Below are 26,156 nucleotides of genomic sequence, written 5' to 3'. Positions count from 1 at the left end.
AGGTAGTAATTGAATAATCCCAAAAATGAATGTGTTATTATAAATTAACGTACAGGTTAAGAATGGATGGAGCACAGATCTTAACCTGTAACAGGGACTGTGACCTAGACTTGGAGCAGAAAAGGCTTTGGGAGGAAGTGATTCTTCATCTGAGATCTGAATGTAGAGAGTTAATTAGGTGAAAAGAAGGGAGTTTGTTATGGTCCAGTGTCTCAGGCATACGCAACAGTGAGGCACAAATGTCCTGTGAGAGGAGGGAGCCTGGTGCATTGAAGGAATTGATGGCTGAAGCATAGAGGAAGTGGCCATGATAAGGATTTTGGTCTTTTGGGAGAAAACTGCTGCCACAATATGTAAAAAGAGAATTTAAAAGAATATAGGAAGGAACCACTTTATGGAAACTGTGTTAAAAAAAAAAAAAAACTAAAACCAGTAGCCATAAACCTGAGGGTGTTTATATGCCTAGCATAACATGTTTTCTTGCTATTTTCTTTTCTCTATAATTCTGAAGAGTAAAATCTAATTTATGACTCTTTGTGTCCTCAGCCTCTGCCAAGCACTTGCTTTCCACTTATTTTCAGTACCACTTAGGCAGTTAAGATGGTTCGGATGTGCAAAATTTAGAGAAGGGGGTATGGGGTATGAGTTTGTCCTTATTTAAAGTGTTAAAATAACATTTCTAGTAATGGATAAACTCCTATTTTTTCCCATATTATAAAGCTGAGAAGTTATCTCTAAGTCTAGGAGAATATTCTTTTGATGAAAATGAAGAACAATTAAAGGACATAAATATGAAAGAGAAGAATCTTGAAGATTACTGGAAGAAAGCGAAGGAAATTCTACACAGAATAGAACAGCTTGAAAGAGAAGGAAATGAGGTTGGCTTCTTTGTTTCAAAGAATGTAGAACTTCTTTCAAATATTTTTTAATAATGCAGATTGGAGGGTAAAATATTTTTCTTGCCAAGTTACTTTTTATTTTAATGGTTTTAAATTTAAAATTCATTAGTAATACTTGAGGAATCATCCTTGAACACAGAAAAAAATATTTTTAAAAAGTGGAAATGATGACTGAAAAAATAAGAGACATGGAAGATAGAGCCAAGAGATCTATCATTTGTATAATAAGCGTTCAAGAAGGAGAAAGAATGGAGAAGTAATAATCTCTCTCTGTATGTGTGTGTATATATATACACACACATACAGTTGACCCTTGAACAACAGGTGTTTGAACTGCTTGAATCCACTCATACATGGATTTTTTTCAATGAATATATACTACAGCACTACACAGTCTCAGGCTCTCAGGTTGGTTGATTCAATGGATGTGGAACTGTGGATATGAAGGGCTGACTGTAAAGTTATATGTGGATTTTCGACTGCCCCATGTTGTTCAACGGTCAACTATATATATACACATGTTTATGTATGTATATATACACATACACGCATTTCCATATTTTAAAAAAATAATTTATTTATTTATTCATTTTTGGCTGCGTTGGGTCTTCGTTGCTGCCCCCAGGGTTTCTTTAGTTGAGGCGAGCGGGGACTACTCTTCGTTGCCGTGTGTGGGCTTCTCATTGCAGTGGCTTCTCTTGTTGCTGAGCACAGGCTCTAGTCGTGCGGGCTTCAGTAGTTGTGGCATGCTGACTCAATAGTTGTGGCTCGCGGGCTCTAGAGTGCAGGCTCTGTAGTTGTGGCTCACAGGCCCAGTTGCTCCACAGCATGTGGGATCTTCCAGATCAGGGCTCAAACCCATGTCCCCTGCATTGGCAGGCAGATTCTTAACCACTGAGCCACCAAGGAAGCCCCATTTCCATATTTTTACTATGTATGTATGCTTTGTGTCTTTGTATGTGCATGCATTAAAAAAAATAAAAACACATTATCTAATTTAGTATAGTAATTTTATTCTTTTAACTGACTGAGTAGTATTCAATATCATAGATTACCATATTTGATTTAACTAGTCTTTTATTGATGGACATTTAGAAAATATTTAATCTCTCACCAGTGTAACCAACTCTAGAGTAAGGATCCTGCTACATTTATATCTTTGTAAGAGCTTTATTGAGATATAAATCACATTCCATACAATTGACCCAGTTGAAGTATACATTTCATTGGTTTTTAGTATACTCACAGAATTGTGTGACCATTACCACATTTAATTTTAAAACATTTTTATCACCCCAGAAAAGAAACTCCATACCATTTAGCAGTCACCCTCTGTATTCCCCCATCCATCCTCCCCCAACCCTAGGCAACCACTGATCTATTTTTTGTCTCTCTGTATTTGCCTATTCTGGACTTTTTATATAAATTGAATTATATAATATGTGGTCTTTTGTGACTGACTTCTTTCATTTAGCGCATTTTCAAGGTTCATCCATGTTGTAGTATATATCAGTACTTCTTTCCTTTTATAAAAAAATAGCTTTATTGAGATGTAATTTATATACCATTTGCCTATTTAAAGTGTACAGTTCAGTAGTTTTTATTCACAGATATGTGCAATAATCACCAAAGTCAACTTTAGAATATTTTTATTCCTTCAAAAAGAAACTCTGTACCCTTTAGCTATTTCCCTGAACACTCCGACCCGCAGCCATAAGCAACCACCAATCTTCTATCTAACTCTACAGATTTGCCTATTCTGGGTATTTCATAAGAATGGAATCACATAGTATGTGGTCTCTTGTGACTGGCTTCTTTCACTTAGCATGTTTTCAAGGCTCATTCATCTTTCAGCATGTATCAGTATTTCATCGCTTTTTATGGCCAAAGAGTTTTCCATTGTGTGTACTACATTTTACTTATCCATTTAATCAGTTGATGGACATACTCTATTTTTTAAAATTTATTTTTAATTTATATATTTTTGGCTACATTGGGTCTTCGTTGCTGTGCATGGGCTTTCTCTAGTTGCGGCGAGCAGGGGCTACTCTTTGTTGCGGTGCGCAGGCGGGCTTCTCATTGTGGTGGCTTCTCTTGTTGCGGAGCACAGGCGCTAGACGCGGGGGTTTCATTAGTTGTGGCTTGTGGGCTCTAGAGCACAGGCTCAGTAGTTGTGGTGCATGGGCTTAGTTGCTCCGTGGCATGTGGGATCTTGCTGGACCAGGGATTGAACCCATATCCCCTGCATTGGCAGGTGAATTCTTAACTACTGCGCCACCAGGGAAGTCTCTGGACATACTCTTTTACCTATAGCCTATGTCTTTATAGTTAGCATGGATTTCAGTATATAGTTTGGTCTTTATTATCCTGTGTATTTCTGCTTTTTAATTGATGTGATCATTCCATTTCCATTTAATGTAATTACTGATATATTTGGGTTTAAGTCTACCATATTGCTATTTGCTTCCTGTTTGTCCCATTTGTTCTTTGTTCCTTTTATTCCTGCTCTCCTGCCACCTTTTATATTATTTTTAAATATTCTATTATATTTCATGTTAGATTATTGGCTAAATATTCTTGGTTTTTTAAGGGATTGCTTTAGGATTTATAATACACATCTTTAACTCATCATGGTCTATATTCAAATAATATCATGCCACTCATGTAATATTGTAAGACCTTTGCAGTAGTGTGCTTACATTTCCATTTGTTCTTTGTGCTATTGCCATACGTTTTACTGCTACATTTGTCATAAACTGTCCAGTAATATTATTTTTGCTTTAAACAGCTATCTTTTTTCTAAAAATATTTTAATGTTTAATAAAATAATATTTACATACAATGGTAATCACACATTTTAAGCATTCAGTTTGACTTATGATATATTTTCTTTTAATAATTTTTTTTTTGGCCATACGCGGGCCTCTCACCGCTGTGGCCTCTCCCGTTGAGGAGCACAGGCTCTGGACGCGCAGGCCCAGTGGCCATGGCTCACAGGCCCAGCCACTGCGCGGCGTGTGGGATCCTCCTGTACCAGGGCACGAACCCGCGTCCCCTGCATCGGCAGGCGGACTCTCAACCGCTGCGCCACCAGGGAAGCCCTATAATAATTTTTTTTATTCCACAAGAGATAATCTTCTAAGTTTTATTTATTTATTTTGAATTTTAGAATTTTATTTATTTTTTTATACAGCAGGTTCTTATTAGTTATCCATTTTATACATATTAGTGAGTATATATCAATCCCAATCTCCCAATTCATCCCACCACCACCGCCCCCCCTCACCGCCACTTTCCCACCTTGGTGTCCATACGTTTGTTCTCTACAACTGTGTCTCTATTTCTGCCCTGCAAACCAGTTCATCTGTACCATTTTTCTAGGTTCCACATATATGCATTAATATATGATATTTGTTTTTCTCTTTCTGACTTACTTCACTCTGTATGACAGTCTCTGGGTCCATCCACGTCTCTACAAATGACCCAATTTCGTTCCTTTTTATGGCTGAGTAATATTCCATTGTATATATGTACCACATCTTCTTTATCCATTTGTCTGTTGATGGGCATTTAGGTTGCTTCCATGACCTGGCTATTGTAAATAGTGCTGCAATGAACACTGGGGTGCATGTGTCTTTTCGAATTATGGTTTTCTCTGGGTATATGCCCAGTAGTGGGATTGCTGGGTCATATGGTAATTCTATTTTTAGTTTTTTAAGGAACCTCCATACTGTTCTCCATAGTGGCTGTATCAATTTACATTCCCACCAACAGTGCAAGAGGATTTCCTTTTCTCCACACCCTCTCCAGCATTTGTTGTTTGTAGATTTTCTGAGGATGCCCATTCTAACTGGTGTGAGGTGATACTTCATTGCAGTTTTGATTTGCATTTCTCTAATAATTAGTGATGTTGAGTAGCTTTTCATGTGCTTCTTGGCCATCTGTATGTCTTTGGAGAAATGTCTATTTAGGTCTTCTGCCCATTTTTGGATTGGGTTGTTTGGTTTTTTAATACTGGGCTGCATGAGCTGCTTATATATTTTGGAGATTAATCCTTTGTTCGTTGATTCGTTTGCAAATATTTTCTCCCATTCTGAGGGTTGTCTTTTCATCTTGTTTGTAGTTTCCTTTGCTTTGCAAAAGCTTTTAAGTTTCATTGGGTCCCATTTGTTTATTTTTGTTTTTACTTCCGTTACTCTAGGAGGTGGATCAAAAATGATATTGCTGTGATTTATGTCAAAGAGTGTTCTTCCTATGTTTTCCTCTAAGAGTTTTATAGTGTCCAGTTTTACATTTAGGTCTTTAATCCATTTTGAGTTTATTTTTGTGTATGGTGTTAGGGAGTGTTCTAATTTCATTCTTTTACATGTAGCTGTCCAGTTTTCCCAGCACCACTTATTGAATTGAAGAGACTGTCTTTTCCCCATTGTATATCCTTGCCTCCTTTGTCATAGAGTAGTTAACCATAGGTGTGTGGATTTATCTCTGGCTTTCTATCCTGTTCCATTGATATATATTTCTGTTTTTGTGTCAGTACCATATTGTGTTGATTACTGTAGCTTTGTAGTATAGTCTGAAGTCAGGGAGTCTGATTCCTGCAGCTCCATTTTTTTCCCTCAAGACTGCTTTGGCTGTTTGGGGTCTTTCGTGTCTCCATACAAATTTTAAGATTTTTTGTTCTAGTTCTGTAAAAAATGCCATCGGTAATTTGATAGGGATTGCATTGAATCTGTAGATTGCTTTGGGTAGTATAGTCATTTTCACAGTATTGATTCTTTCAATCCAAGAACATGGTATATCTCTCCATCTGTTTGTATCATCTTTAATTTCTCTCATCACTGTCTTATAGTTTTCTGCATACAGGTCTTTTGGCTTCCTAGGTAGGTTTATACCTAGGTATTTTATTCTTTTTTTTTTTTTTTTTTTTTTTTTTTTTTTTATTTTATTCTTTTTGTTGCAGTGGTAAATGGAAGTGTTTCCTTAATTTCTCTTTCAGATTTTTCATCATTAGTGTATAGGAGTGGAAGAGATTTCTGTACATTAATTTTGTATCCTGCAACTTTACCAAATTTATTGATTAGCTCTAGTAGTTTTCTGGTGGCGTCTTTAGGATTCTCTATATATAGTATCATGTCATCTGCAAACAGTGACAGTTTTACTTCTTTTCCAATTGTATTCCTTTTGTCTTGTTCCTGATCTTAGAGGCAGTGCTTTCAGTTTTCACCATTGAGAATGATGTTTGCTGTGCATTTGTCATAAATGGCCTTTATTATGTTGAGGTAGGTTCCATCTATGTCCACTTTCTGGAGAGTTTTTATCATAAATGGTGTTGAATTTTGTCAAAAGCTTTTTCTGCATCTATTGAGATGATCATATGGTTTTTCTTCTTCAATTTGTTAATATGGTGTGTCACATTGATTGATTTGCGTATATTGAAGAATCCTTGCATCCCTGGGGTAAATCCCACTTGATCATGGTGTATGATCCTTGTAATGTGTTGTTGGATTCTGTTTGCTAGTATTTTGTTGAGGATTTTTGCATCTATATTCATCAGTGATATTGGTCTGTAATTTTCTTTTTTTGTAGTACTTTGTCTGGTTTTGGTATCAGGGTGATGGTGGCCTCATAGAATGAGTTTGGGGGTGTTCCTTCCTCTGCAATTTTTTGGAAGAGTTTGAGAAGGATGGGTGTTAGCTCTTCTCTAAATGTTTGATAGAATTCATCTGTGAAGCCATCTGGTCCTGGACTTTTGCTTGTTGGAATATTTTAAATCACAGTTTCAATTTCGTTACTTGTGATTGTTCTGTTCATATTTCTATTTCTTATTTCTTTTTTGATGTGGACCATTTTTAAAGTCTTTATTGAATTTGTTACAATATTGCTTCTGTTTTATGTTTTGGTTTTTTGGCTGTGAGGCATATGGGATCTTAGCTTCCCAACCAGGGGTCGAACCATTACCCACTGCACTGGAAGGCAAAGTCTTAACCACTGGACTGTCAGGGAAGTCCCCGAGTTATGATAATTTTATACAGTTGTGTAACTATCAGGACAGTCAAGATATAGAACAGTCCACTCACCCTAAAGTGTTTCCTTGTGTCCCTTTATAGACAGTCCCATTCCCCATCCTCAGCCTAGGCAATTCACTGATCTGCTTTCTGTCATTAGTGTCCGTTCTATAATTTCATGTAAATGGAATCATATATTATATAATATTTTGTGTTTGATTTATTTCACTTAATATATAATGTTTTTTAGATTCACCAATGTTGTTTTATTAATATTTTGTTCCTTTTTACTGCTGAGTAATATTCCATAGTATGGACACACCACAACTTGTGTATCCATTCACCAACTGATAGACATTTGGGTTGCTTCTAGATCTTGGCTACTAGCAATAATATTATGTGAACATTGGTATACACTTCTGTGCCTGTAGTGTACATTTTCATTTCTCTTCAATAAATACCTAAGAGCAAAATCACTGGACAATTATATTTTAGAGAAATTATGAACCTCTTTTTTTTTTTTTTTTTTTTTGCGGTACACGGGCCCCTCACCGCTGCGGCCTCTCGCGTTGCGGAGCACAGGCTCCGGACGCGCAGGCCCAGCGGCCATGGCTCACGGGCCCAGCCGCTCCACGGCACGTGGGATCCTCCCAGACCGGGGCACGAACCCGTATCCCCCGCATCAGCAGGCGGACTCCCAACCACTGCGCCACCAGGGAAGCCCTACGAACCTCTTTTAACATTTCCTAGAATACAAGTCTGCCTCCACTTGCCTCCACTCAAAACAACACGGCACCAAAAGAAGAAAAAGTCCCTTCTTTTTCTTCCATCCTTGTATTGCCCCTCTAGCACATTCTGATGTCAGAGTCTAACACTGGCTAGCCCTAGAATAGTGGTCTTATAGAGTCTAGTTTAAGTTTTACAATGCAGGACAAAGGAGGATAGGTTTGGAGTTGAGGAGCAATAAATTAAGAACTGGTACATCCTTTATGTCATGTACACAGCTGTTACCCTGGGATACTCCTTTACCATCTTAATGATTCTCTTTGTATCTTTCCTTGATTCCTGATTTCCTGGATCCTGTGTCATTCTCTCTTTTTTGGTTTAGTTTCCCATTTTGATGGGCTACATTCTTCTTTAGCTTTCTGAAAAAGGGTACATAGTATGTAATTTTTTTGAGACCTTGTAAATATGAAAATAATTTTATTTTGCCTTCAGAATTAATTGATAGTTTGGTTAGACAAAATATTCTAGATTGGAAATCACCTCAGAATATTAAAAGTGTTGCTCCATAGTCTTGTAGTTTCCAGTGTTACTCTTGAGGTCCAAAGCCATTCTGATCCTTTGGTGTGACCTGTGTTCTCCTTCTGGAAGCTTATATAATTTTTATCCCCAGTGTTTTAAAATTTTACAGTGTGGTGTCAGTCTCTTTTCATTCATTGTGTTATATACATAGTGGGCCCTTTCAATCTGTCGACTTATGTCCTTCAGTTCTGGGAAAGTTTATAGCATTATGCTGTGATGATTGCTTCCCTGTTTTCTCTTTCCTTGTTTTCTGAAACTCCTATTATTTATTTGTTGGACTTCTTGAGCTGGTCTTCCTTCTTATCATTTCTCTCTTATTTTCTTCTCTTTTTTTGTTCTACATTCTGGGAAATGTTCTCATATTTACTTTTTAAACTAACCTATTGAGTTTTTCACTTCTGCTATTATGTTTTTAGTTACCAAAGCCTCTTTTTTACTCCTTTTCAATTATCTTATTCTCATTTCATGGACTTAAGACTTAACAGGCATTCTTCTTTTAAATATATCAATGACAATTCTAATTTTTTCTCCTGGTTTTCCCAAAGAGTTTATTGGTCAGACCTGGGGATGGGGAGGCCCTGCATCTAAAACAAGGTGTTTTCTCTAGTTGCGGCGAGCAGGGGCTACTCTTCATTGCAGTGCTCGGGCTTCTTATTGCGGTGGCTTCTCTCATTGTGGAGCACGGTCTCTAGTCGTGTGGGCTTCAGTAGTTGTGGCACGCAGGCTCTAGAGCACAGGCTCAGTAGTTGTGGCACGTGGGCTTAGTTGCTCCGCGGCATGTGGGATCTTCCCGGACCAAGGATCGAACCCATGTCCCCTGCATTGGAAGGCAGATTCTCAACCACTGCGCCACCAGGGAAGCCCTGCTTCATTTATTTAAATTCAACTTTATCAAGTCTGCTAAATAGGCTGTCATTCACCTATCTGCTTTCCAATTCCAAAATTTTGTTGCATTTGTATCTTCTTCCATTTCTCCTTGTGGAATTTATGCTTCTCCTTGTGGGTTTATGCCTTTTTTTTTTTTGACTGCGTTGGGTCTTCATTGCTGCACACGGACTTTTCTCTAGTTGCGGCAGGTGGGAGCTACTCTTCATTACGGTGCGTGGGCTTCTCATTGCGGTGGCTTCTCTTGTCACAGAGCACAGGCTCTAGGTGCACGCAGGCTCAGTAGTTGTGGCTTGCGGGCTCTAGAGCACAGCCTCAGTAGTTGTGGCACATGGGCTTAGTTGCTCCGCGGTGTGTGGGATCTTCCTGGATCAGGGATCAAACCCATGTCGCCTGCATTGGCAGGCAGATTCTTAACCACTGTGCCACCAGGGAAATCCCTATGCCTTTTTATTTTTTATTTATTTATTTTAATAAATTTGTTTATTTATTTATTTTTAGCTGTGTTGGGTCTTTGTTGCTGCGCCACCAGGGAAGTCCACCTATGCCTTTTTAAGAACTGTTGTTCTAATTTTTTTTTGGAAGGAATGAAAATAAATATGGGTGTTAAAGTCATCATCTTTACCTGGAAGTCCTATCTATCTATCTGTCTACCTATATATCTTACAATTGCAGAGTATTCCACTGATGGATATGCTAGTTCCCCTTGAGATGAACTTTCAGGTTCCAACTTTTAGCTATTACAAACCATACTGCAGTTAATAACATTAACATTTTGCACATGTAAAAGTATATCTATAGGATTTTTTAAAAAGATATACACAATGTTTTTTTTTGTTTGTTTGTTTTGTGCTGCGTTGGGTCTTCGTTGCTGCACTTGGGCTTTTCTCGCTCTAGTTGTGGCCAGCGGGGGCTACTCTTCGTTGCAGTGCGTGGGCTTCTCATTTTGGTGGTTTCTCTTGTTGCGGAGCACAGGCTCTAGGCGCGCGGGCTTCAGTAGTTGTAGCACGTGGGCTTAGTAGTTACAGTACGTGGGCCCTAGAACGCACGGACTTCAGTAGTTGTGGCTCATGGGCTCTAGAGCTCAGGCTCAATAGTTGTGGCACACAGGCTTAGTTGCTCCGTGGCATGTGAGATCTTCTCAGACCAGGGATCAAACCGGTGTCCCCTGCATTGGCAGGCGGATTCTTAACCACTGTGCCACCAGGGAAGTCCCACAGTTTTTATTATGAAAGATACTGTCAAATTGTTTCTCCATAGAGGTGTACCAGTTTACACTCTCCCCCATAATGTACAGAACGTTTCCCTATACCCTTTTGATCTTTGCCAATGTCATAAATGAAGAAAGATGTCTAGGGACTTCCCTGGTGGTGCAGTGGTTGAGAGTCTGCTTGCCGATGCAAGGGACACGGGTTTGTGCCCCGGTCCGGGAAGATCCCGCATGCCGCGGAGCGGCTGGGCCCGTGAGCCATGGCCTCTGAGCCTGCGCGTCCGCAGCCTGTGCTCCGCAACGGGAGAAGCCACAACGGTGAGAAGCCCACGTATCGCAAAAAAAAAAGAAAAAGAAAAAAAGACGTCTATGGCACTTCCCTGGAAGTCCAGTGGTTAAGACTTCGAACTTCCAATGCAGGGGGCGCGGGTTCGATCGCTGGTCGGGGAACTAAGATCCCACATGCTGTGTGGTGGGGCCAAAAGGTAAAAAAAATAAAATAAAGAAAGATATCTCATTTACCTTTAATGTTTATTTCTCTTATTAAAGTGAGATGGAGCATTTTTCATATGTGTAAGAGCTATTTATTTATATTTCCTTTCTTGTGAACTGTTCATCTCCTTTGCCTATGTTTCTACACTGTTACTGATCTTTTTCATAGTTCATTGTAGTAGCTTTTTATAAATGTTACTAGAAAAATTCTACTGTAGCTCAAGATATGACATACATATTCTTTCTAGCTGTTTTGATTTGTATTTGATTTTGCTTTTGGCCCTTTTTTCCTCTGGGTCCCCACCCCCCAATATTCTTCATCTCTAGCAGAACTTAAAAAAAATTTTTATGTGGTAAAGTATAGGTTTTTCTTTTATGATTTATTGATTTTTTGTAATACTTGGAAAGGTATTCCTCCCATTGAGAATATTAAAACATCATGGTTTCTTTTAGAACATATATAATTTCATTTTTTTATATTTAAATATTTAGTTAATTTTTACTTTATTTTTGTGTAAATTGTGAGATATGTATTCAGTTTATCTTTTTCCCAAGTTGACTACCCAATGTCCCCAAATCATTTAAAGAATATTCTCCCCTTCCTTCCTAATGTAAACTACCCCCTTTATAATGTATATTCTATTGACAATCATAAACTTTTTCTGCATTATTTAAAGGGAGTGTAAATTGAATTATAAAGCAAATGATTATTTTGAAATTATTTACTTATTTTTACATTACAGGAAAGAGTACAAAGAGTAAAATATAAGGATTATGTTTCATCTATGAACATAAATATTCAAAATACATTGAAACACCTCCATGCAGATAGCAGTGGTGGAGGTTCCAAAGCAGAAGATAGGGATAAAAGCCAGTCTAGAAAGCTTCAGAGTTATAAGTCCCATGAAGTCATGTCCAAAGCATGTACAAATGATGATCAAATGAAGACCCTGTTAAAGAGTGCAAATCCAGTTAATGCTTGTTATAGGGAGAGTGAGCAAAATAAGACTTTATGTAAAGCCAATTCAAGCTGCAATCAAAACTTACGTGAAGAAACAACCTTTGAAAAAAAGAATTTTGTTTCTCAATCAAGGTATAGTTTAATAATTGTTTCTAACTTTTATTTATTCAGCATTTGTGTGTGTGTGTGTAGTACTATGTGCCATACTCTTAAACACTGGGATATAGAAATGATAAGCATGGTTTTAAGAGGAGCCTAATGTAGGAAATGTTGGGAAAGGAGTTTGGATGGGCCAGTATGGGCCAGTTTATCTAGGGCCTTGCATGTAATACTACTCAAGATTTTCTGTTATAACTTATAGAGTATAGGGAGCCGCTGACGATTTTAAATTGAGTGACACGATCAGATTTGAATTTTAGAAGGGATACTCAGAAAACTTAAACTGAACCTCTGTAGCTGAAATAACAATGCACGTATTGATAATCCATCAGCAATTTAGCAAAAGCCAGTTTGTAAGTTTAACTTGATAAAAGGGAGTAAGGAGTGATGAAAATCTGGTTTAGGCTTGTCTTTTCATTTGTTCCCTGTACCTCACCTCCAGTGTATGTCCTTTCTCGCTCATGGGTAGCCTGTGGGGCTGGACCTGGAATTGCAGCTTTTCTTCCTAAAGCCTTTCTTGTGTTCTGCTCTTCTGATAGTTACTGGGCTAGGAGGGAAACTGAAGAGAATGGTGCTATGTTCTGGGGAGGCTGCAGGGTAAACTAAGTGTTAGACAGATGGATTACATCATCACACCCCCTTTTTCCTTTTCAAAACCGTTCTTCATGTAATTTTAACCCGATTTCTCAGGGATATAGAATTGGGAAGTAGTGGGATATGCTCTTGGGCCAACCTTCTTGCCCTCTGGCCCAATGAATTTGTTATTTCCTCTTTTTTGCTCTCCTTCCTTCCTATTTTCCTCTTTTATAACTTTTTATTCCATGTTTCTGCTGGCATCAGTATTATTGACCTCTGGAGTCTTGTTTAACTCCACTTTTTTTTTTTTAATTGAAGTAGAGTTGATTTACAATGTTTCAGGTGTACAGCAAAGTGATTCAGTTTTATATATATATATATATATATATATATATATATATATATATACACACACACACATACACACATATATATACTTTATCAGATTCTTTTCCATTATACATTATTACAACATATTGAATAAAGTTTCCTGTTCTATACTATAGGTCCTTATTGTTTATCTATTTTTTATCATATATAGTAGTTAACTCCACTTTTAGAAACAAGGCTATAACCATTGCATACCATACTTTGGCAGAATTTGGTAGATTTTGGTAGATCCTGACTCCAGCTCTTTCTGCCTGTCAAACATCAGAATCACACTACTGCTTATGGAAAGATTTGTTCACATACCAAACAATATGTTTACTTTTATTAATCTGGTGTCTATTTTCTTTTAGCGACCATATTTTTAAACATCCAAATCCTATTGGCAAAAACACAAAGCAACAGTTACCAGTAACAGGTATGACTAAAAATGTTTCTTCTTTGATTGTTCAAGAAAATATATTTAGGTGATTAATATAGCTAAAAGTAATATCGTCCCTCTAACATATAAGCCATGCCTTTGACTCTTTTTCTGGTCTAAACGCCTCAGTCACCTTTTATTGATATCCTTTCCGTATATCCACCAGGATGACTGGAAGTGGAGTACTGGGCTACAGTTTATGAAACTCTTGAGAATTAATAAATCTTATAAATGTCAGGTCCTTTTCACTAATCAAAAATATCTTTCATTTTGCAATTTTTTTCCCCAGATCCATTGACATTATGTTCAGATATAATAAATAAAGAAGTCATTGGTTTTCTAGCAACAGACAATTGTTCCAAAATATTGAAGTATAGATGCTCAGGTAAATATTTTTTTAATTGTAGTTGTTTCATAATTAAAGCTTTATATGATGTTAATTAACTAGAATTTGTAATAGTTCTACCTGTGTGATTTAAAGTTCATTCCCTTTGGAGAAATAACAATCTGGGGTCTCATAAAACACTCGAATTAATACCTTCTATCTGCATTAGTCTGTGTTCCCAGTATTTGTTCATATGAATCAATACAGCTAATACTCTTTTTTCTTTTTTTGAATTTTATTTTATTTATTTTTTTATACAGCAGGTTCTTATTAGTTATCCATTTTATACATATTAGTATATATATGTCAATCCCAATCTCCCAGTTCATCACAGCACCACCCCCACCCCAGCGCTTCCCCGCTTCGTGTCCATACGTTTGTTCTCTACATCTGTGTCTCAATTTCTGCCCTGCAAGCCAGTTCAGCAGCTAATACTCTTAAAAAATTACTTTATTATTCTCTTTCTGTCACCATCTATAAGTTTAATTTTACTGAGTAAGGTAAACATTTTTTATATTTTCAGAGAGCCAATAAATAGGGATATGTTCTGGATTATAAATAATCCAGAATTCCACAGTGCTTATTCCATCCCTTCTTCTCCTTCATATCCCAGTATTTGCTCTTTGTTTACTCTTACTGTTGCACCCTGCTCTTTGGAGAAAACTGAGGCTATTCCACATTAGGCTCAAAATATTACTATTCTTCTGTCTTAGATGAAGGGTTTATCTCTTTTACTCTAAAACTGATATCTAGCTATAATCCAAATCCCATCTATGTTTTCTCTCCATTTTATAATAATACTTGTGTAGGCTTTCTCTTTAGTCCCTTTCTATTCATTACCTCCATTTGCCCCACCTTAAACTATGTTCATTTCTCCTCATCTTAAAAAATACCCAAATACTTTGTGTGATTTGCTATCCCTTCAAGTATTCATCTGTTCTTTCTTCCACCATCTATTACCAGATTCCTGCTCTTGTTCCCTTCTCTTTCAGCGTATTCTTTCCCTTCTTAACTCCCTGCAGTCTAGCTTCTTTTATTGCCATTCTACTAAACTTTAATGTTAAAGGTTACCTGAAACCTCTTTTTTAACCCCCAAACCAATGACTTTTTAAAAGATTCTTATTGTCTTTAGTATTTCTGCACTGTCAACTACCATTCCTTGAAATCCTCTCCTCTCATTTGAAAACCATAGTTCCCAAACTGTCCACCCGAGCTCCCTGGGGCTCTGCAGTGAACTCACAAGGGCACTACACAATATTTAAAATTTTATAAGTGAAACACAAAATGGTCAACATCTTCTGGACACCACGTAAACTACTAGCTCAAAGTAGTTCACAGTTTCACCATTAGATTGTACTACATCTCTTTTGATGATGTCACATCTTTCTGAAGCTGGGTTTTCAGTGGTTGTTGTGATTTTTTAATTAATTTATTTATTAATTTATTTATTTTTGGCTGTGTTGGGTCTTTGTTGCTGCACGCAGGCTTTCTCTAGTTGTGGCGAGCGGGGGCTACTCTTCGTTGTGGTGTGCAGGCTTCTTACTGCGGTGGCTTCTCATTGTGGGCATCAGTAGTTGTGACACGCGGGCTCTAGGGCACAGGCTCAGTAGTTGTGGTGCACGGGCTTAGTTGCTCTGTGGCATGTGGGATCTTCCCAGACCAGGGTTCGAACTCGTGTCCCCTGCATTGGCAGGCGGATTCTTAACCATTGCACCACCAGGGAAGTCCCAGTTGTTGTGATTTTTAAAAAGCAAGCACCACATGAAAATCTGTGGAACAGGAAATGAGGGTGGCAGTGTCCAGTCTGATTACAAGTTTTGAGAACTTGTGCTGTACCCAATTGTTGCACAAATCCCATTAGAAAGTAATTGTAATTAATAAGAATGAAATACAAATATATATATTTCAAATTTAGGTCTATTATTTTTTTAAATGGCTACCAAGTTGTTAGAACATAAATACATATTGAGTTGTTTTGGACCTAACAGAACATTTGGTATTTCTTTTGGCCTAAGGGTGCTGTGAAAAAATCACCAAGATCTTTTTTTTTTTTTTTTTTAATTTTTTTTTGGCTGTGTTGGGTCTTCATTGTTGCGTGCAGGCTTTCTCTAGTTGCAGTGAGTGGGGGCTACCCTTTGTTGCAGTGCGCGGGCTTCTCTTGCTGCAGAGCACGCGCTCTAGGTGCAGGGGCTTCAGTAGTTGCGGCATGTGGGCTCAGTAGTTGTGGTGCACAGGCTTAGTTGCTCCGCAGCATGTGGGATCTTCTTGGACCAGGGATCGAACCCGTATCTTCTGCATTGGCAGGTGGATTCTTAAGCACTGCGCCACCAGGGAAGTCCCAATCACCAAGATCTTAAAGATGCCACAGAGTGAGACAGTTGGGAACCTCTGGTCAAAAATATTCCAGTTCGTAGAATGGATGCTCTATAACTGTTAACTCCCTTTCATCCCTTAGTTTGTCTGATATAGTTCCTTCCTAGTTGCTTTGCTCCCTCAGTGACCATTCATTTTGCAGACACTTAGGGAGTGCTTATTCTGCAGCAGGCCCTGGAATCAGAGATGAATAGAACTCAGTCCTCACTTCAGGAAGTTTACAGTCTATAAAGCTCTCCATTTTATTACCTTTATTCCTTTATCTTATCTTCCTGCCAAATTTCTACAGATACTCCCCCCAATGTATAGTCTACAGCACTTACTCAACTCTGCTGCAGCATCATAGATGCAGCTGGCATCATCTATCGTTTTACCAATGATTTTCAAATCTGTATCTCCATACTTCACTTCTACTTTGGGTTATAGCCTCATTCTTCCATATCCAGCTGTACCTAGGACATACTCACTTTAATATTTTGTTATTTCAAGCTTAATGTATTCAAAACAAAACATCTTTCTCCCTCTTAAACTGCCCCCCCTCCAGCCACTCCATTTTTATTAATGTAGCCATTATTCTTCTGGCCCCCCAGATTTCAAACCTTGAATCATCTATAACTATCTTTTCTCCTTACATCCCCTATTTCTAGTCTATCATATTTGGTTCTTTCTTTCTTTCCCACACAGGCCCCTTTTCCTTCATGCCTAAATTACTAGCAGTCTTTCAGTCTCAAGTCTCACCAACCCCCAAGTAACGTGTATTGCTATTAACTTCTCTTCCTCATATGTGCTTTGTATCATGTCACCATGCTAAATAACCCTCAGCACTTCTCTGTAGCTCACTAAATCAAACTCTCTGCCTGGCTTTCAGAATTGTGTGGAACTTTGTCCTGCTTCCACTTGTTAAATTTTACTGCAATTTGTTCTGTTTAAGTCCACCAGAAATGTGCCATGCTTATTCCAAACTTTGCCATTCGATCCATTACAATCGAATTGTCCTAAATGTCTCCCTTACCCCGACAGCTCATTATTCACCAATTTTACCTCAGAAATCTCTGCATTCTCCCTGCAAATGCTGTGTTTCAGAACCTCCTTATTTATCTGGACTGTTTAAGTTACCCCTCAACTGATCCTCTTACCTTCAGTTGAGCTTTCTGTAGACAAATCTTGTCATTTCCCTGCTTAATAAATATCCATCAGTTCTTCCCATTGACTTGAAGATAGTAGTTAAAAATCCTTAAGATGACTTTCAAGACTGTTTTTGACCTGGCCCCTTGCAGCCCTTACCAACCTCAACTTTTCTCCCACAGTTCTCTCATACCTTATACTCCAGCCACACACAGTACCTGTGATTCTCTGAACATACTATGCTTTTTTACTCTTCTGTGCTTTTGATGTGTTCTTTGTACTTGAAATGTCCTCATCCTTGCCAACTTTCTGCCTGGCTAACTTTTCCTGTAGGTGACAGGTGGATAGAGAACTTTATAATGGATGGATGTAGCTAACATTACCTGAACCTACTGATCAATCTTAATATCATAAAAAGAGAGATAGTCAAACTTTATGTTCCTGTTAATGTGATGCAGTAAGAAGTACACAATACTACCTGTGAGGAGTTCTACGAAAAACGATTGAACCTGGGCTTCCCTGGTGGCGCAGTGGTTGAGAGTCCGCCTGCCGATGCAGGGGACACGGGTTCATGCCCTGGTCGGGGAAGATCCCACATGCCGCGGAGCGGCCGGGCCCGTGAGCCATGGCTGCTGAGGCTGCGCGTCCGGAGCCTGTGCTCCGCAACGGGAGAGGCCACAACAGTGAGAGGCTCGTGTATCGCAAAAACCAAAAAAACAAAAACACACAAAAAAACAATTGAACCTGAATCTGATCAATCATCTAGATCTAATTACAAGTTTCTTGGGCACACAGGAATATTTTAAAGGATGCAGCTAGGATGTAATCAGCAAAACCCAGCCTTTGGGAAGCTGCACATTACAAATGACCCAGGGTCTACAACAAGTAAATGACAAAGAGGAAGAGAGGAGAATTGGTAGATTAAAAGAAACTCAAGAGACATACCAGCTGAATGTAATGGCGGACCTTCTTTGGATCATGATTCAAATAAACCAACTGTAAAGAGAAAGTTTTGAAATGATGGGGAAATTTGAACACTAACTGGATATTAGATTATATTAAGCATAATTTTCTTAGGTGTAATAGTGGTTTTGCCATTAAAAAAAATAAAACAAAGTAAGTGTTTTTTTTAAAAAGAGTTCTTATCTGTTAAGAATGCATATGAAGTATTTACAGATGAAATGATACTAGAATGCAAATTGCAGCCTTCATAATCCAGTGTGTACATGGGGGGCAGAGCTGAGTAGGTGGGGGAAGATAAAATATGACAGACCATGAGTTAATAATTGTTGAAGCTGGATGATGGATACGTGGTGGGTAATTATACTTTTCTCTTTATTCTCGTGTGTTTGAAATGTTCCATAGTAAAACATTAAAAAAAAGAAGAAGAAAAAAAAGACGACTGGGCATAAGGGTCACTTCCTTTGGACATCTTCCCTGATAGTGACTCCTGCTCAGAATTAGGCCAAGGTAGATGCTGCTTTTCTATATCACCATAACTCTGTTCACACCGCTATGGCAACAGTTATTTCACTGTATTATATTTGGTGTCTTTACTCTCTCACATGACATGACTTGGAGTTTCTTGATGTATTTATAATTAAGTTGCTGATTTCACTTCAGGTACCATCATAAAGATATTTGCTTTCATAAATTTGTTATTAGATTTTTTGTAACATCTGTACATCACTTAAATTTGTTTTCTTTTAGGTTGCATAGCAGTAGGAAAATTCCTGAATAGTCGAACTTTTAGCAAGCTCTTACACTCTTGCCCATACCAATGTGATCGTCACAAAGTCATTGTGGAAGCTGAAGACAGATATAAAAATGGACTAAGGAAATCACTTATCTGTAACAAAAGTAATTAATTCAGCAATTTTAAAACTGTAATTATAGTAAGTGAGAAAGAGAAAAACAAATACCATACGCTAACACACATGTATATAGAATCTAAAAAAAAAAAATGGTTCTGAGGAACCTAGGGGCAGGACAGGAATAAAGACGCAGACATAGAGAATGGAGTTGAGGACACGGGGAGGGGGAAGGGTAAGCTGGAACGAAGTGAGCGAGCGGCATGGACATATATACACTACCAAATGTAAAATAGATAGCTAGTGGGAAGAAGCCGCATAGCACAGGGAGATCAGGTCGGTGCTTTGTGACCACCTAGAGGAGTGGGATAGGGAAGATGGGAGGGAGACGCAAGAGGGAGGAGATATGGGGATATATGTATATGTATAGCTGATTCACTTTGTTATACAGCAACAACTAACACAACAATGTAAAGCAATTATACTCCAATAAAGATGTTAAAAAAACCCAAAACTGTAATTATAACCATACCTTCTGAACTATGATCTAGAACATTAAGTATATTAAAAGATAAAGGGTAAAATAATGTTGAAAAGAAAATCTGGGGCTTCCCTGGTGGCGCAGTGGCTGAGAATCTGCCTGCCAATGCAGAGGACACGGGTTTGAGCTCTGGCCTGGGAAGATCCCACATGCCGTGGAGCACCTAGGCCCGTGAGCCACAATTACTGAGCCTGCGCGTCTGGAGCCTGTGCTCCACAACAAGAGAGGCCGCGAGGCCACGATAGTGAGAGGCCCGCGCATGGCGATGAAGAGTAGCCCCCGCTCGCCACAACTAGAGAAAGCCCTCGCACAGAAATGAAGACCCAGCACAGCCAAAAATAATTAATTAATTAAAAAAAAAAAAAAAAAAATAAAATCTGTCTCTGAGCAACTGTGATTTAAAATGTTCCCAGGGAGTAGGTTTAGTCTCTAGTAATTTAAAAATTCTTCCTAATCCGCCTAAGGATTCCCATTAGAAGAGGGAAAAAGGGAATATCATACTAATGGAATTGATGTGATACTACTCAGATTGATACTCTAAGTACACTAAATGTTTTCTGTATTTTTCAGAAATTCTGCTGACCCCACGTAGAAGAGGAAAACTCAATAATGAATCTACTACGCCTGGAGGAATAAGTGAATATATTTAATTTTTAAATAAATATAAATTTCATGTATTCCTGAAAAAGAACAGCTGAATGATTGTTCTCAGTCACATCATTAATGGCTTTTAAATGATAACCCTTGCTTCTGATGAGGGTCATACTTCCTGCCAAAAGAGGCTTCCCTCTTCCCTTTTTCATGTTGCTTGCTCATCTATTACTTTTCATCTGGGGAAGGGGCAGGAGAAAACTAACGTTTATTAAGAACCTCCTATGTGTTAGTTGTTTTATACATGTTATTTGCTTTATTTCATATAATGACATTGGAAGATAAGGTATTATTTTATTCCCACTTTAATTTGTTTTCTTTTAGGTTGCATAGCAGTAGGAAAATAGCCGAAATTTGCCAATGAGTTGGCAAATGGCAGAACTTAGATTCAAATGCAAGCCTGTCTTTCTCCAGAATCCCCTTTTCTATCCTCAGGATCACTTTTCTGTTTTAAGAGCAAAATTATTCTCCTATGCACAAGTGCTTCAGACAAATTTTGTGGAAGATTTTGGTTCACATCTGTAGCACTTTGAACAATCAAAATTGAAGAGACAAATAGTATAAACCTTAGAGCCCTGTTTAAAAATTAAAATATTTCTAAACTATGAGTTAATTTACAGGAGTTTTTCTTTAACTACAGGGTTAATCACCATTTCAAATTTATCACAAGACTTAAAGAACATTACCATTATCTTCGGTTCATATGGAATTAGTATGTGCAGAGTAAGACTAAGCAGTTGAGTACACTCCTTGTCAAAGTCACCTTGAAATTAGTAATATCTGTAGAGCCATTCAGTTATTTATTGTGAAGACATTTGGACTTGATCCATACAAGAAACATTTTGCCACATACTTTTGTTTGGCCATTTTCACTGCCAAAACCTTGAAAGAAATTTCAAATTTACTTTTTATAACTAGGTCTTTTTCTAGGTTAAAATTTCTGCATACAAATTAAAATTAAGCGCAGTACCACTACAGGGTAGCCCACTTTTTGAAGTAATATTTTCTGTAGAAACTGTTAGAAAATGGGTATTTTTCCATAGAAACGTTGCAGTTGGAAATCTTTTTGACAAGGAGTTGGCATCAAATAATAGAATTTCTTTTCTTTTTTTTTTTTTTTTTTTTGCAGTACACGGGCCTCTCACTGTTGTGGCCTCTCCCGTTGCGGAGCACAGGCTCCGGACGCGCAGGCTCAGTGGCCATGGCTCATGGGCCCAGCCGCTCCGTGGCACGTGGGATCTTCCCAGACCGGGACACGAACCCATGTCCCCTGCATCGGCAGGCGACTGTCAACCACTGCACCACCAGAGAAGCCCAATAATAGAATTTCTTGAGCAGCCTGTCTTAAAAGCAAATATATAACAACTAAAAGTATTCTATAATCATTTTTCATAGTAAAATCATTTGCAGAGCATCATGAAATATACATAATTATGGCTATATATTGATTATACAGAGGGATCCTAAATATTTTTAAGTCACTTTCAGCTCGTAAATACCTACATCTTTTTTGTAGGTTCGAGTTGCTTAGCTAAAATCCAATAGTTAATAAGTTGGCCTGCTTTTTTCAAATTTAGAAAGACATCTTGAGGAGGTAGTGATTAGATTGGTCTTATATCTCTTTTACAAGCAGGCCAGGAATATTTGATGTACTGCCATTTTCCCCCCTCTTAATAAATTTCCCTTTCATACTAGAGACATTCATCACCTTTCATTTGGTTATAGGTTACACTCAAATTTGAGACTCTTCTTTTGAGAAGGGACCATTTGCAGTATCTAAGTATTTAAAGAGCCTTGGGGGCAAGGCTCTCTTTTAGGATGGATTGATATCTTGAGAGGGTTTGAAAAATAAGAGTCTCTAGGACTGAGCCCTCTTGCCTATTTTTCCCTGCTTTTTTCTAATGCCCAGTCAGTATTAGGAGGAGCACTAAAGAAGTCACAGGAGAGAGTCTTGTGGTGTAGAGAGCTGTTTCCTTCTTCTAGTCTGTCAACTATGCTGCTGTGGTAACCTTTGAGGTATTTGGCACAGATGCTAATTTAAAGTCAGTGAGATGGCAACTGCAGGGGAAAAGTGGGGATTGGCTCTACATGAACACCCCCAGGACCCAATATCTTGAATGTTATAATAACCCATCTGGTCCTGATTATAATGAGTTCAAATCATTTAGCAAGTGAAGTTGAAATCATCTATTTCTCGGATAACCACAGTTTTCCAGTAGACCCAAGTAAGAATTAACTTCATTGATAAGTTTTAAAACAGTTTTTACTGGTAGTAACATTTTTCTGTCAACAAATATTTATTGATCACCTACTATGTGTCAGATACTGTCTTAGGCACTGGGGACACATGAGGAGTAAAACAGACAAAAATCCCAGTCTTCATGGAGCCTGCATTCTAAGGAATACCATTAAGTAATATTTAGACATTATTTTCATTGATTTCTTGGCCTTCTGCTGGTAAGATTTTTCCCTCCTGCTTTAAAAGATCTGAACTATGGCTCCTATCTGAGGAGAGATGGACTAACAGTCATGACATGCAAAGGCAAGATTTTCGAAGGTTGTCCCAGCATAGCTATCCAAGGTCCTACTAAAGTAAATAGCAGACTTAATTGGAAATACAAAAACTCTTCCTCATCTGCATCTACCCACAATGATAATGTGCATTAACAGTGAATTAAAAAGCTTAAGGGACTTCCCCGGTGGTCCGGTGGTTAAGAATCCACCTTCCAATGCAGGGGATGCGGATTCTATTCTATGAAGTTATGGAGCCCTTTGGGAAGACTGTGTCTGTAAGATAGGTAAGCTGTTTGTTAACTGTCCTCACAGGAATGTTGAGAGAATTAACAATCAAATGTTTATAAAATTTTGTGTTTCTTGATCGAAGGATTTTGCGAATATTATCACAATAGGATTGTTACAATTATTGAAGAGATCACAGTGATAGCATCTAGTTTAATAGTAAGCACTCAGTTTTGTTTTGTTTTAATTGAAGTGGATTTCTATATGATGAGTAGTCCAGGCATGAAGTTTTCTCACTGTGTAATCCATATCCTTAGAATAAGTTAAGCATTTATTTGGGTCTCAAGAAATCTTTTTTCAGCAAGTACTAATGTATCCTACAATTCTCATTAATTGCAGAAAAAAGAAGAATTCGTAAAAACTTTACTGAAGAAGAAGTAAATTACCTTTTCAATGGAGTTAAGAAAATGGGAAATCACTGGAATTTAATTTTGTGGTCTTTCCCCTTTCAGCAAGGACGGAAGGCTGTGGACCTTGCTCACAAATACCACAAGCTGACCAAACGCCCCAAGTGTGTGGCTCCTTGATTGGAAGACTTGTTAGTTTTTAGTTTGATATCTTAAAGTACAGTGTGTTGAAAATACAAAATTTTAAATATTCTTATAAACTCTTATGAGGCAGGAAATGTGGCAATGGGGATACTGTTTTAATTACTTTTTGTGATGCTGTAGCTCATCAAACTATTAAAATAATTTATAAAACAAATACACTTTTGGATTTCCCTGGTGATCCAGTGGTTAAGACTCCACACTTCCAATGCAGGGGACATGGGTTTGATCCCCGGTCAGGGAACTAAGATCCCACATGCCTCGCAGCACGGTCAAAACAACAACAATAACAACAACAACAAAAATTGTTTAAAACAACTTTTTATTGTTTGCTTTTAAGTTAGTTTTCTTCAAGTTGGAAACCAAACTATTAGATCTCAAACTTCTATTTTTCTTACTCTTTTTATATTCCATCATGCTGATGCATCCTCCATTATACCTAAAATGCTGTTGCTATGGCAAAGTGATCAAGTATCAAGGCATGAAAGCTCAGTTGTGCTTATGTACTCATTGGGTCACTGCTTCATGTCATTCATATAAATACCAAAGGGTATTTCCCTATAAGCATGGATTCTTTCACCTTTCAGATCATGACTATGTCTACTTAGATAAAGCAGAATTTTTATTAAATATCTTTTATTCTGATCCACAATGAAAATTCCAGAGGGTTAATAAGCAGAAAAATTTTAAGCATGAGAATAATTTACAATTAGGAAAATTCTTTGTATCATTTAAAGTGTGAATGACTCTAGTCCATTATCTGTCAGTATTTCCTAAGCACTATGGGGATGATTTAAATGATCTGCTGGGTTATTTTGATGTGTATTTCTCAAGATGTATGAATGTTGTTTTAGGTCAAAGGGGAAAATATTTTGTCTGTTGCCTCAGCCTTACTGGCAATAGTTTTTTTTTTTTGATTGATTGGAAATTATCTATGTAACAGGAAATCAAATACTACTTACAGAGCATCCCCAAGAGTATGACATACTGTAGCTGGGACACTGTTTTGTGTCAGTCACTGACACTATATTTAAAATAACCTATACTGCCTTCTGAAACCTTGAAATTTTATCCTAACCCTTGGCTAACTTTTGGTTAATGTGAACTGCTTTTTTCCCTCAAATAGAATTTGGTAGTAAAGTAAGTGAATACACATCAAAAGGAAAGCCAAAGAATGATCCCATATTAGAGGACTGTTTGACTTTAGGGACTCAGACCTGGCCAGTTCAACAGGGAATAAAAAGGGATCTCTAAAATGTCAGACCCTTGGAGTTGGGGCTGACCTCAGTTATAGTTCCCTGCCGGAGGCATAAACTGCTGTACAACGATCTGGACATTGGCTATCTTTAGTTTTGCATATATCCTCAGAAACCTGGAATTTACTATTTCACAGGGTGATAATTGATGGTCAGTTCTTCGTTATGCTAAAATGAAATATACTTTTCTGGAGTACCTCCTGCAGAACCACAAAAGTTGAATCTCTTTTCCACATACCAGCCCTTGAGAGAGTTACAGATAGATATCTATCACTTTCTCCTCCATCCTTTATCCTTCATGCTGATGAGCCCCAGCTACTTCCTGTTTCAGCTGAACAGTGTCATGTCCCCTTATGAGCGTAGTCACTGACCACTGGATACCTTTTTGTTTATAAACTGTGTCCAGAAAGAAATGTGGCCTGACTGGCAGAGTAGGGGGATCAGCTTCTTTGCTAGGACCAAAGAGGTTTTATGGACCTTACCTAAGATACTTCTTGGCATTCTACATGACCAACTCTCCGATTATAGTTGATATAGTTAAGACTTATAATTTTTATTAATTTCTATCTTGTTCTTACACATGTATTTTTAACTCCACTACAGGACTTCAGTGGCCCCTGTTAAATTTAATCTTGTTAGAATTAGTTTGTACTCAGTTTGTCATCCAGTGTGTTAGGCCTTCCTTCCTGCTTCAGGTCATCCACAGCTTCTGTGAGTGTGCTGCTGCATTCTCATCCCAGTCATGGATGGCACCCTGAATTGGCTGGGTCAGGGCAGGAGATTGGGTCAGGTCCCTAGCAGCCTCCTCTGGTGGTCCTTGCTCATCAGCCCCCTCTGGGCCTGGTCTTTAACAAGCCTCAACACTATCATCCAGCCTACATTTCACTTTCTTGTCTATGATGTGCATTGGCAAATGCCCCGTTGAAATCTGAATTTTCAAGGTCTGCAGCATCCTCCTACCTGCTATTCCTGCAAAATAGAAACTGTAAATCTGGTGCTGTCTTTTCCTTTTCCAACTGGTCACATTAGAGAATTTCACCTAGGGCTGATGAAGTTCACTAGCCTGTAGTTTTCAACTCCATCTTTTGTCCTGTGAAAATTCAGACACTGCTTACCGTTTTATGACCTAGAGCACTTTTCCTGCTCTTCCTAGATTTCCAGGGTATAATTCTTAATAGGTTTTCACTCCCGTTGTCTTGTTTGAACCTTATATTCAGGTTGGCAGATGATATGCCCATTTGTTGGATCTGCCATAATTCATGCTGCCAAAATTCTGGCAGAGTCAGGATCAGAATCCTACTCATCTGGATCCCACATACATGGTTGCTTTTCTGACATATCCTACTTTCTTGTGATATTTAGAAATG

General features: G+C 38.1%; 1 protein-coding gene across 1 annotated transcript in view; it reads left to right on the top strand.

The window, feature by feature from the left end:
• TERB1 (telomere repeat binding bouquet formation protein 1) overlaps positions 1-23,692 on the top strand; it is a 42,515-nt gene extending 18,823 nt beyond the window's left edge. Inside the window, exons 11-17 of the mRNA XM_032613937.1 lie at positions 721-878; positions 11,540-11,889; positions 13,233-13,297; positions 13,590-13,685; positions 18,894-19,043; positions 20,106-20,171; positions 23,325-23,692. Of these exons, the coding sequence (XP_032469828.1) occupies positions 721-878; positions 11,540-11,889; positions 13,233-13,297; positions 13,590-13,685; positions 18,894-19,043; positions 20,106-20,171; positions 23,325-23,512 (1,073 nt within the window). The 3' untranslated portion in view covers positions 23,513-23,692. The remainder of the gene's footprint in view (positions 1-720; positions 879-11,539; positions 11,890-13,232; positions 13,298-13,589; positions 13,686-18,893; positions 19,044-20,105; positions 20,172-23,324) is intronic.
• Positions 23,693-26,156: the final 2,464 nt, after the last annotated feature.

This window comes from Phocoena sinus, chromosome 19 (assembly GCF_008692025.1).
Source record: "Phocoena sinus isolate mPhoSin1 chromosome 19, mPhoSin1.pri, whole genome shotgun sequence".
In the NCBI taxonomy this organism is placed as follows: domain Eukaryota; kingdom Metazoa; phylum Chordata; class Mammalia; order Artiodactyla; family Phocoenidae; genus Phocoena; species Phocoena sinus.
Note: the sequence above shows the minus strand (reverse complement) of the source record. Positions and strands in the feature narration are given on the sequence as shown.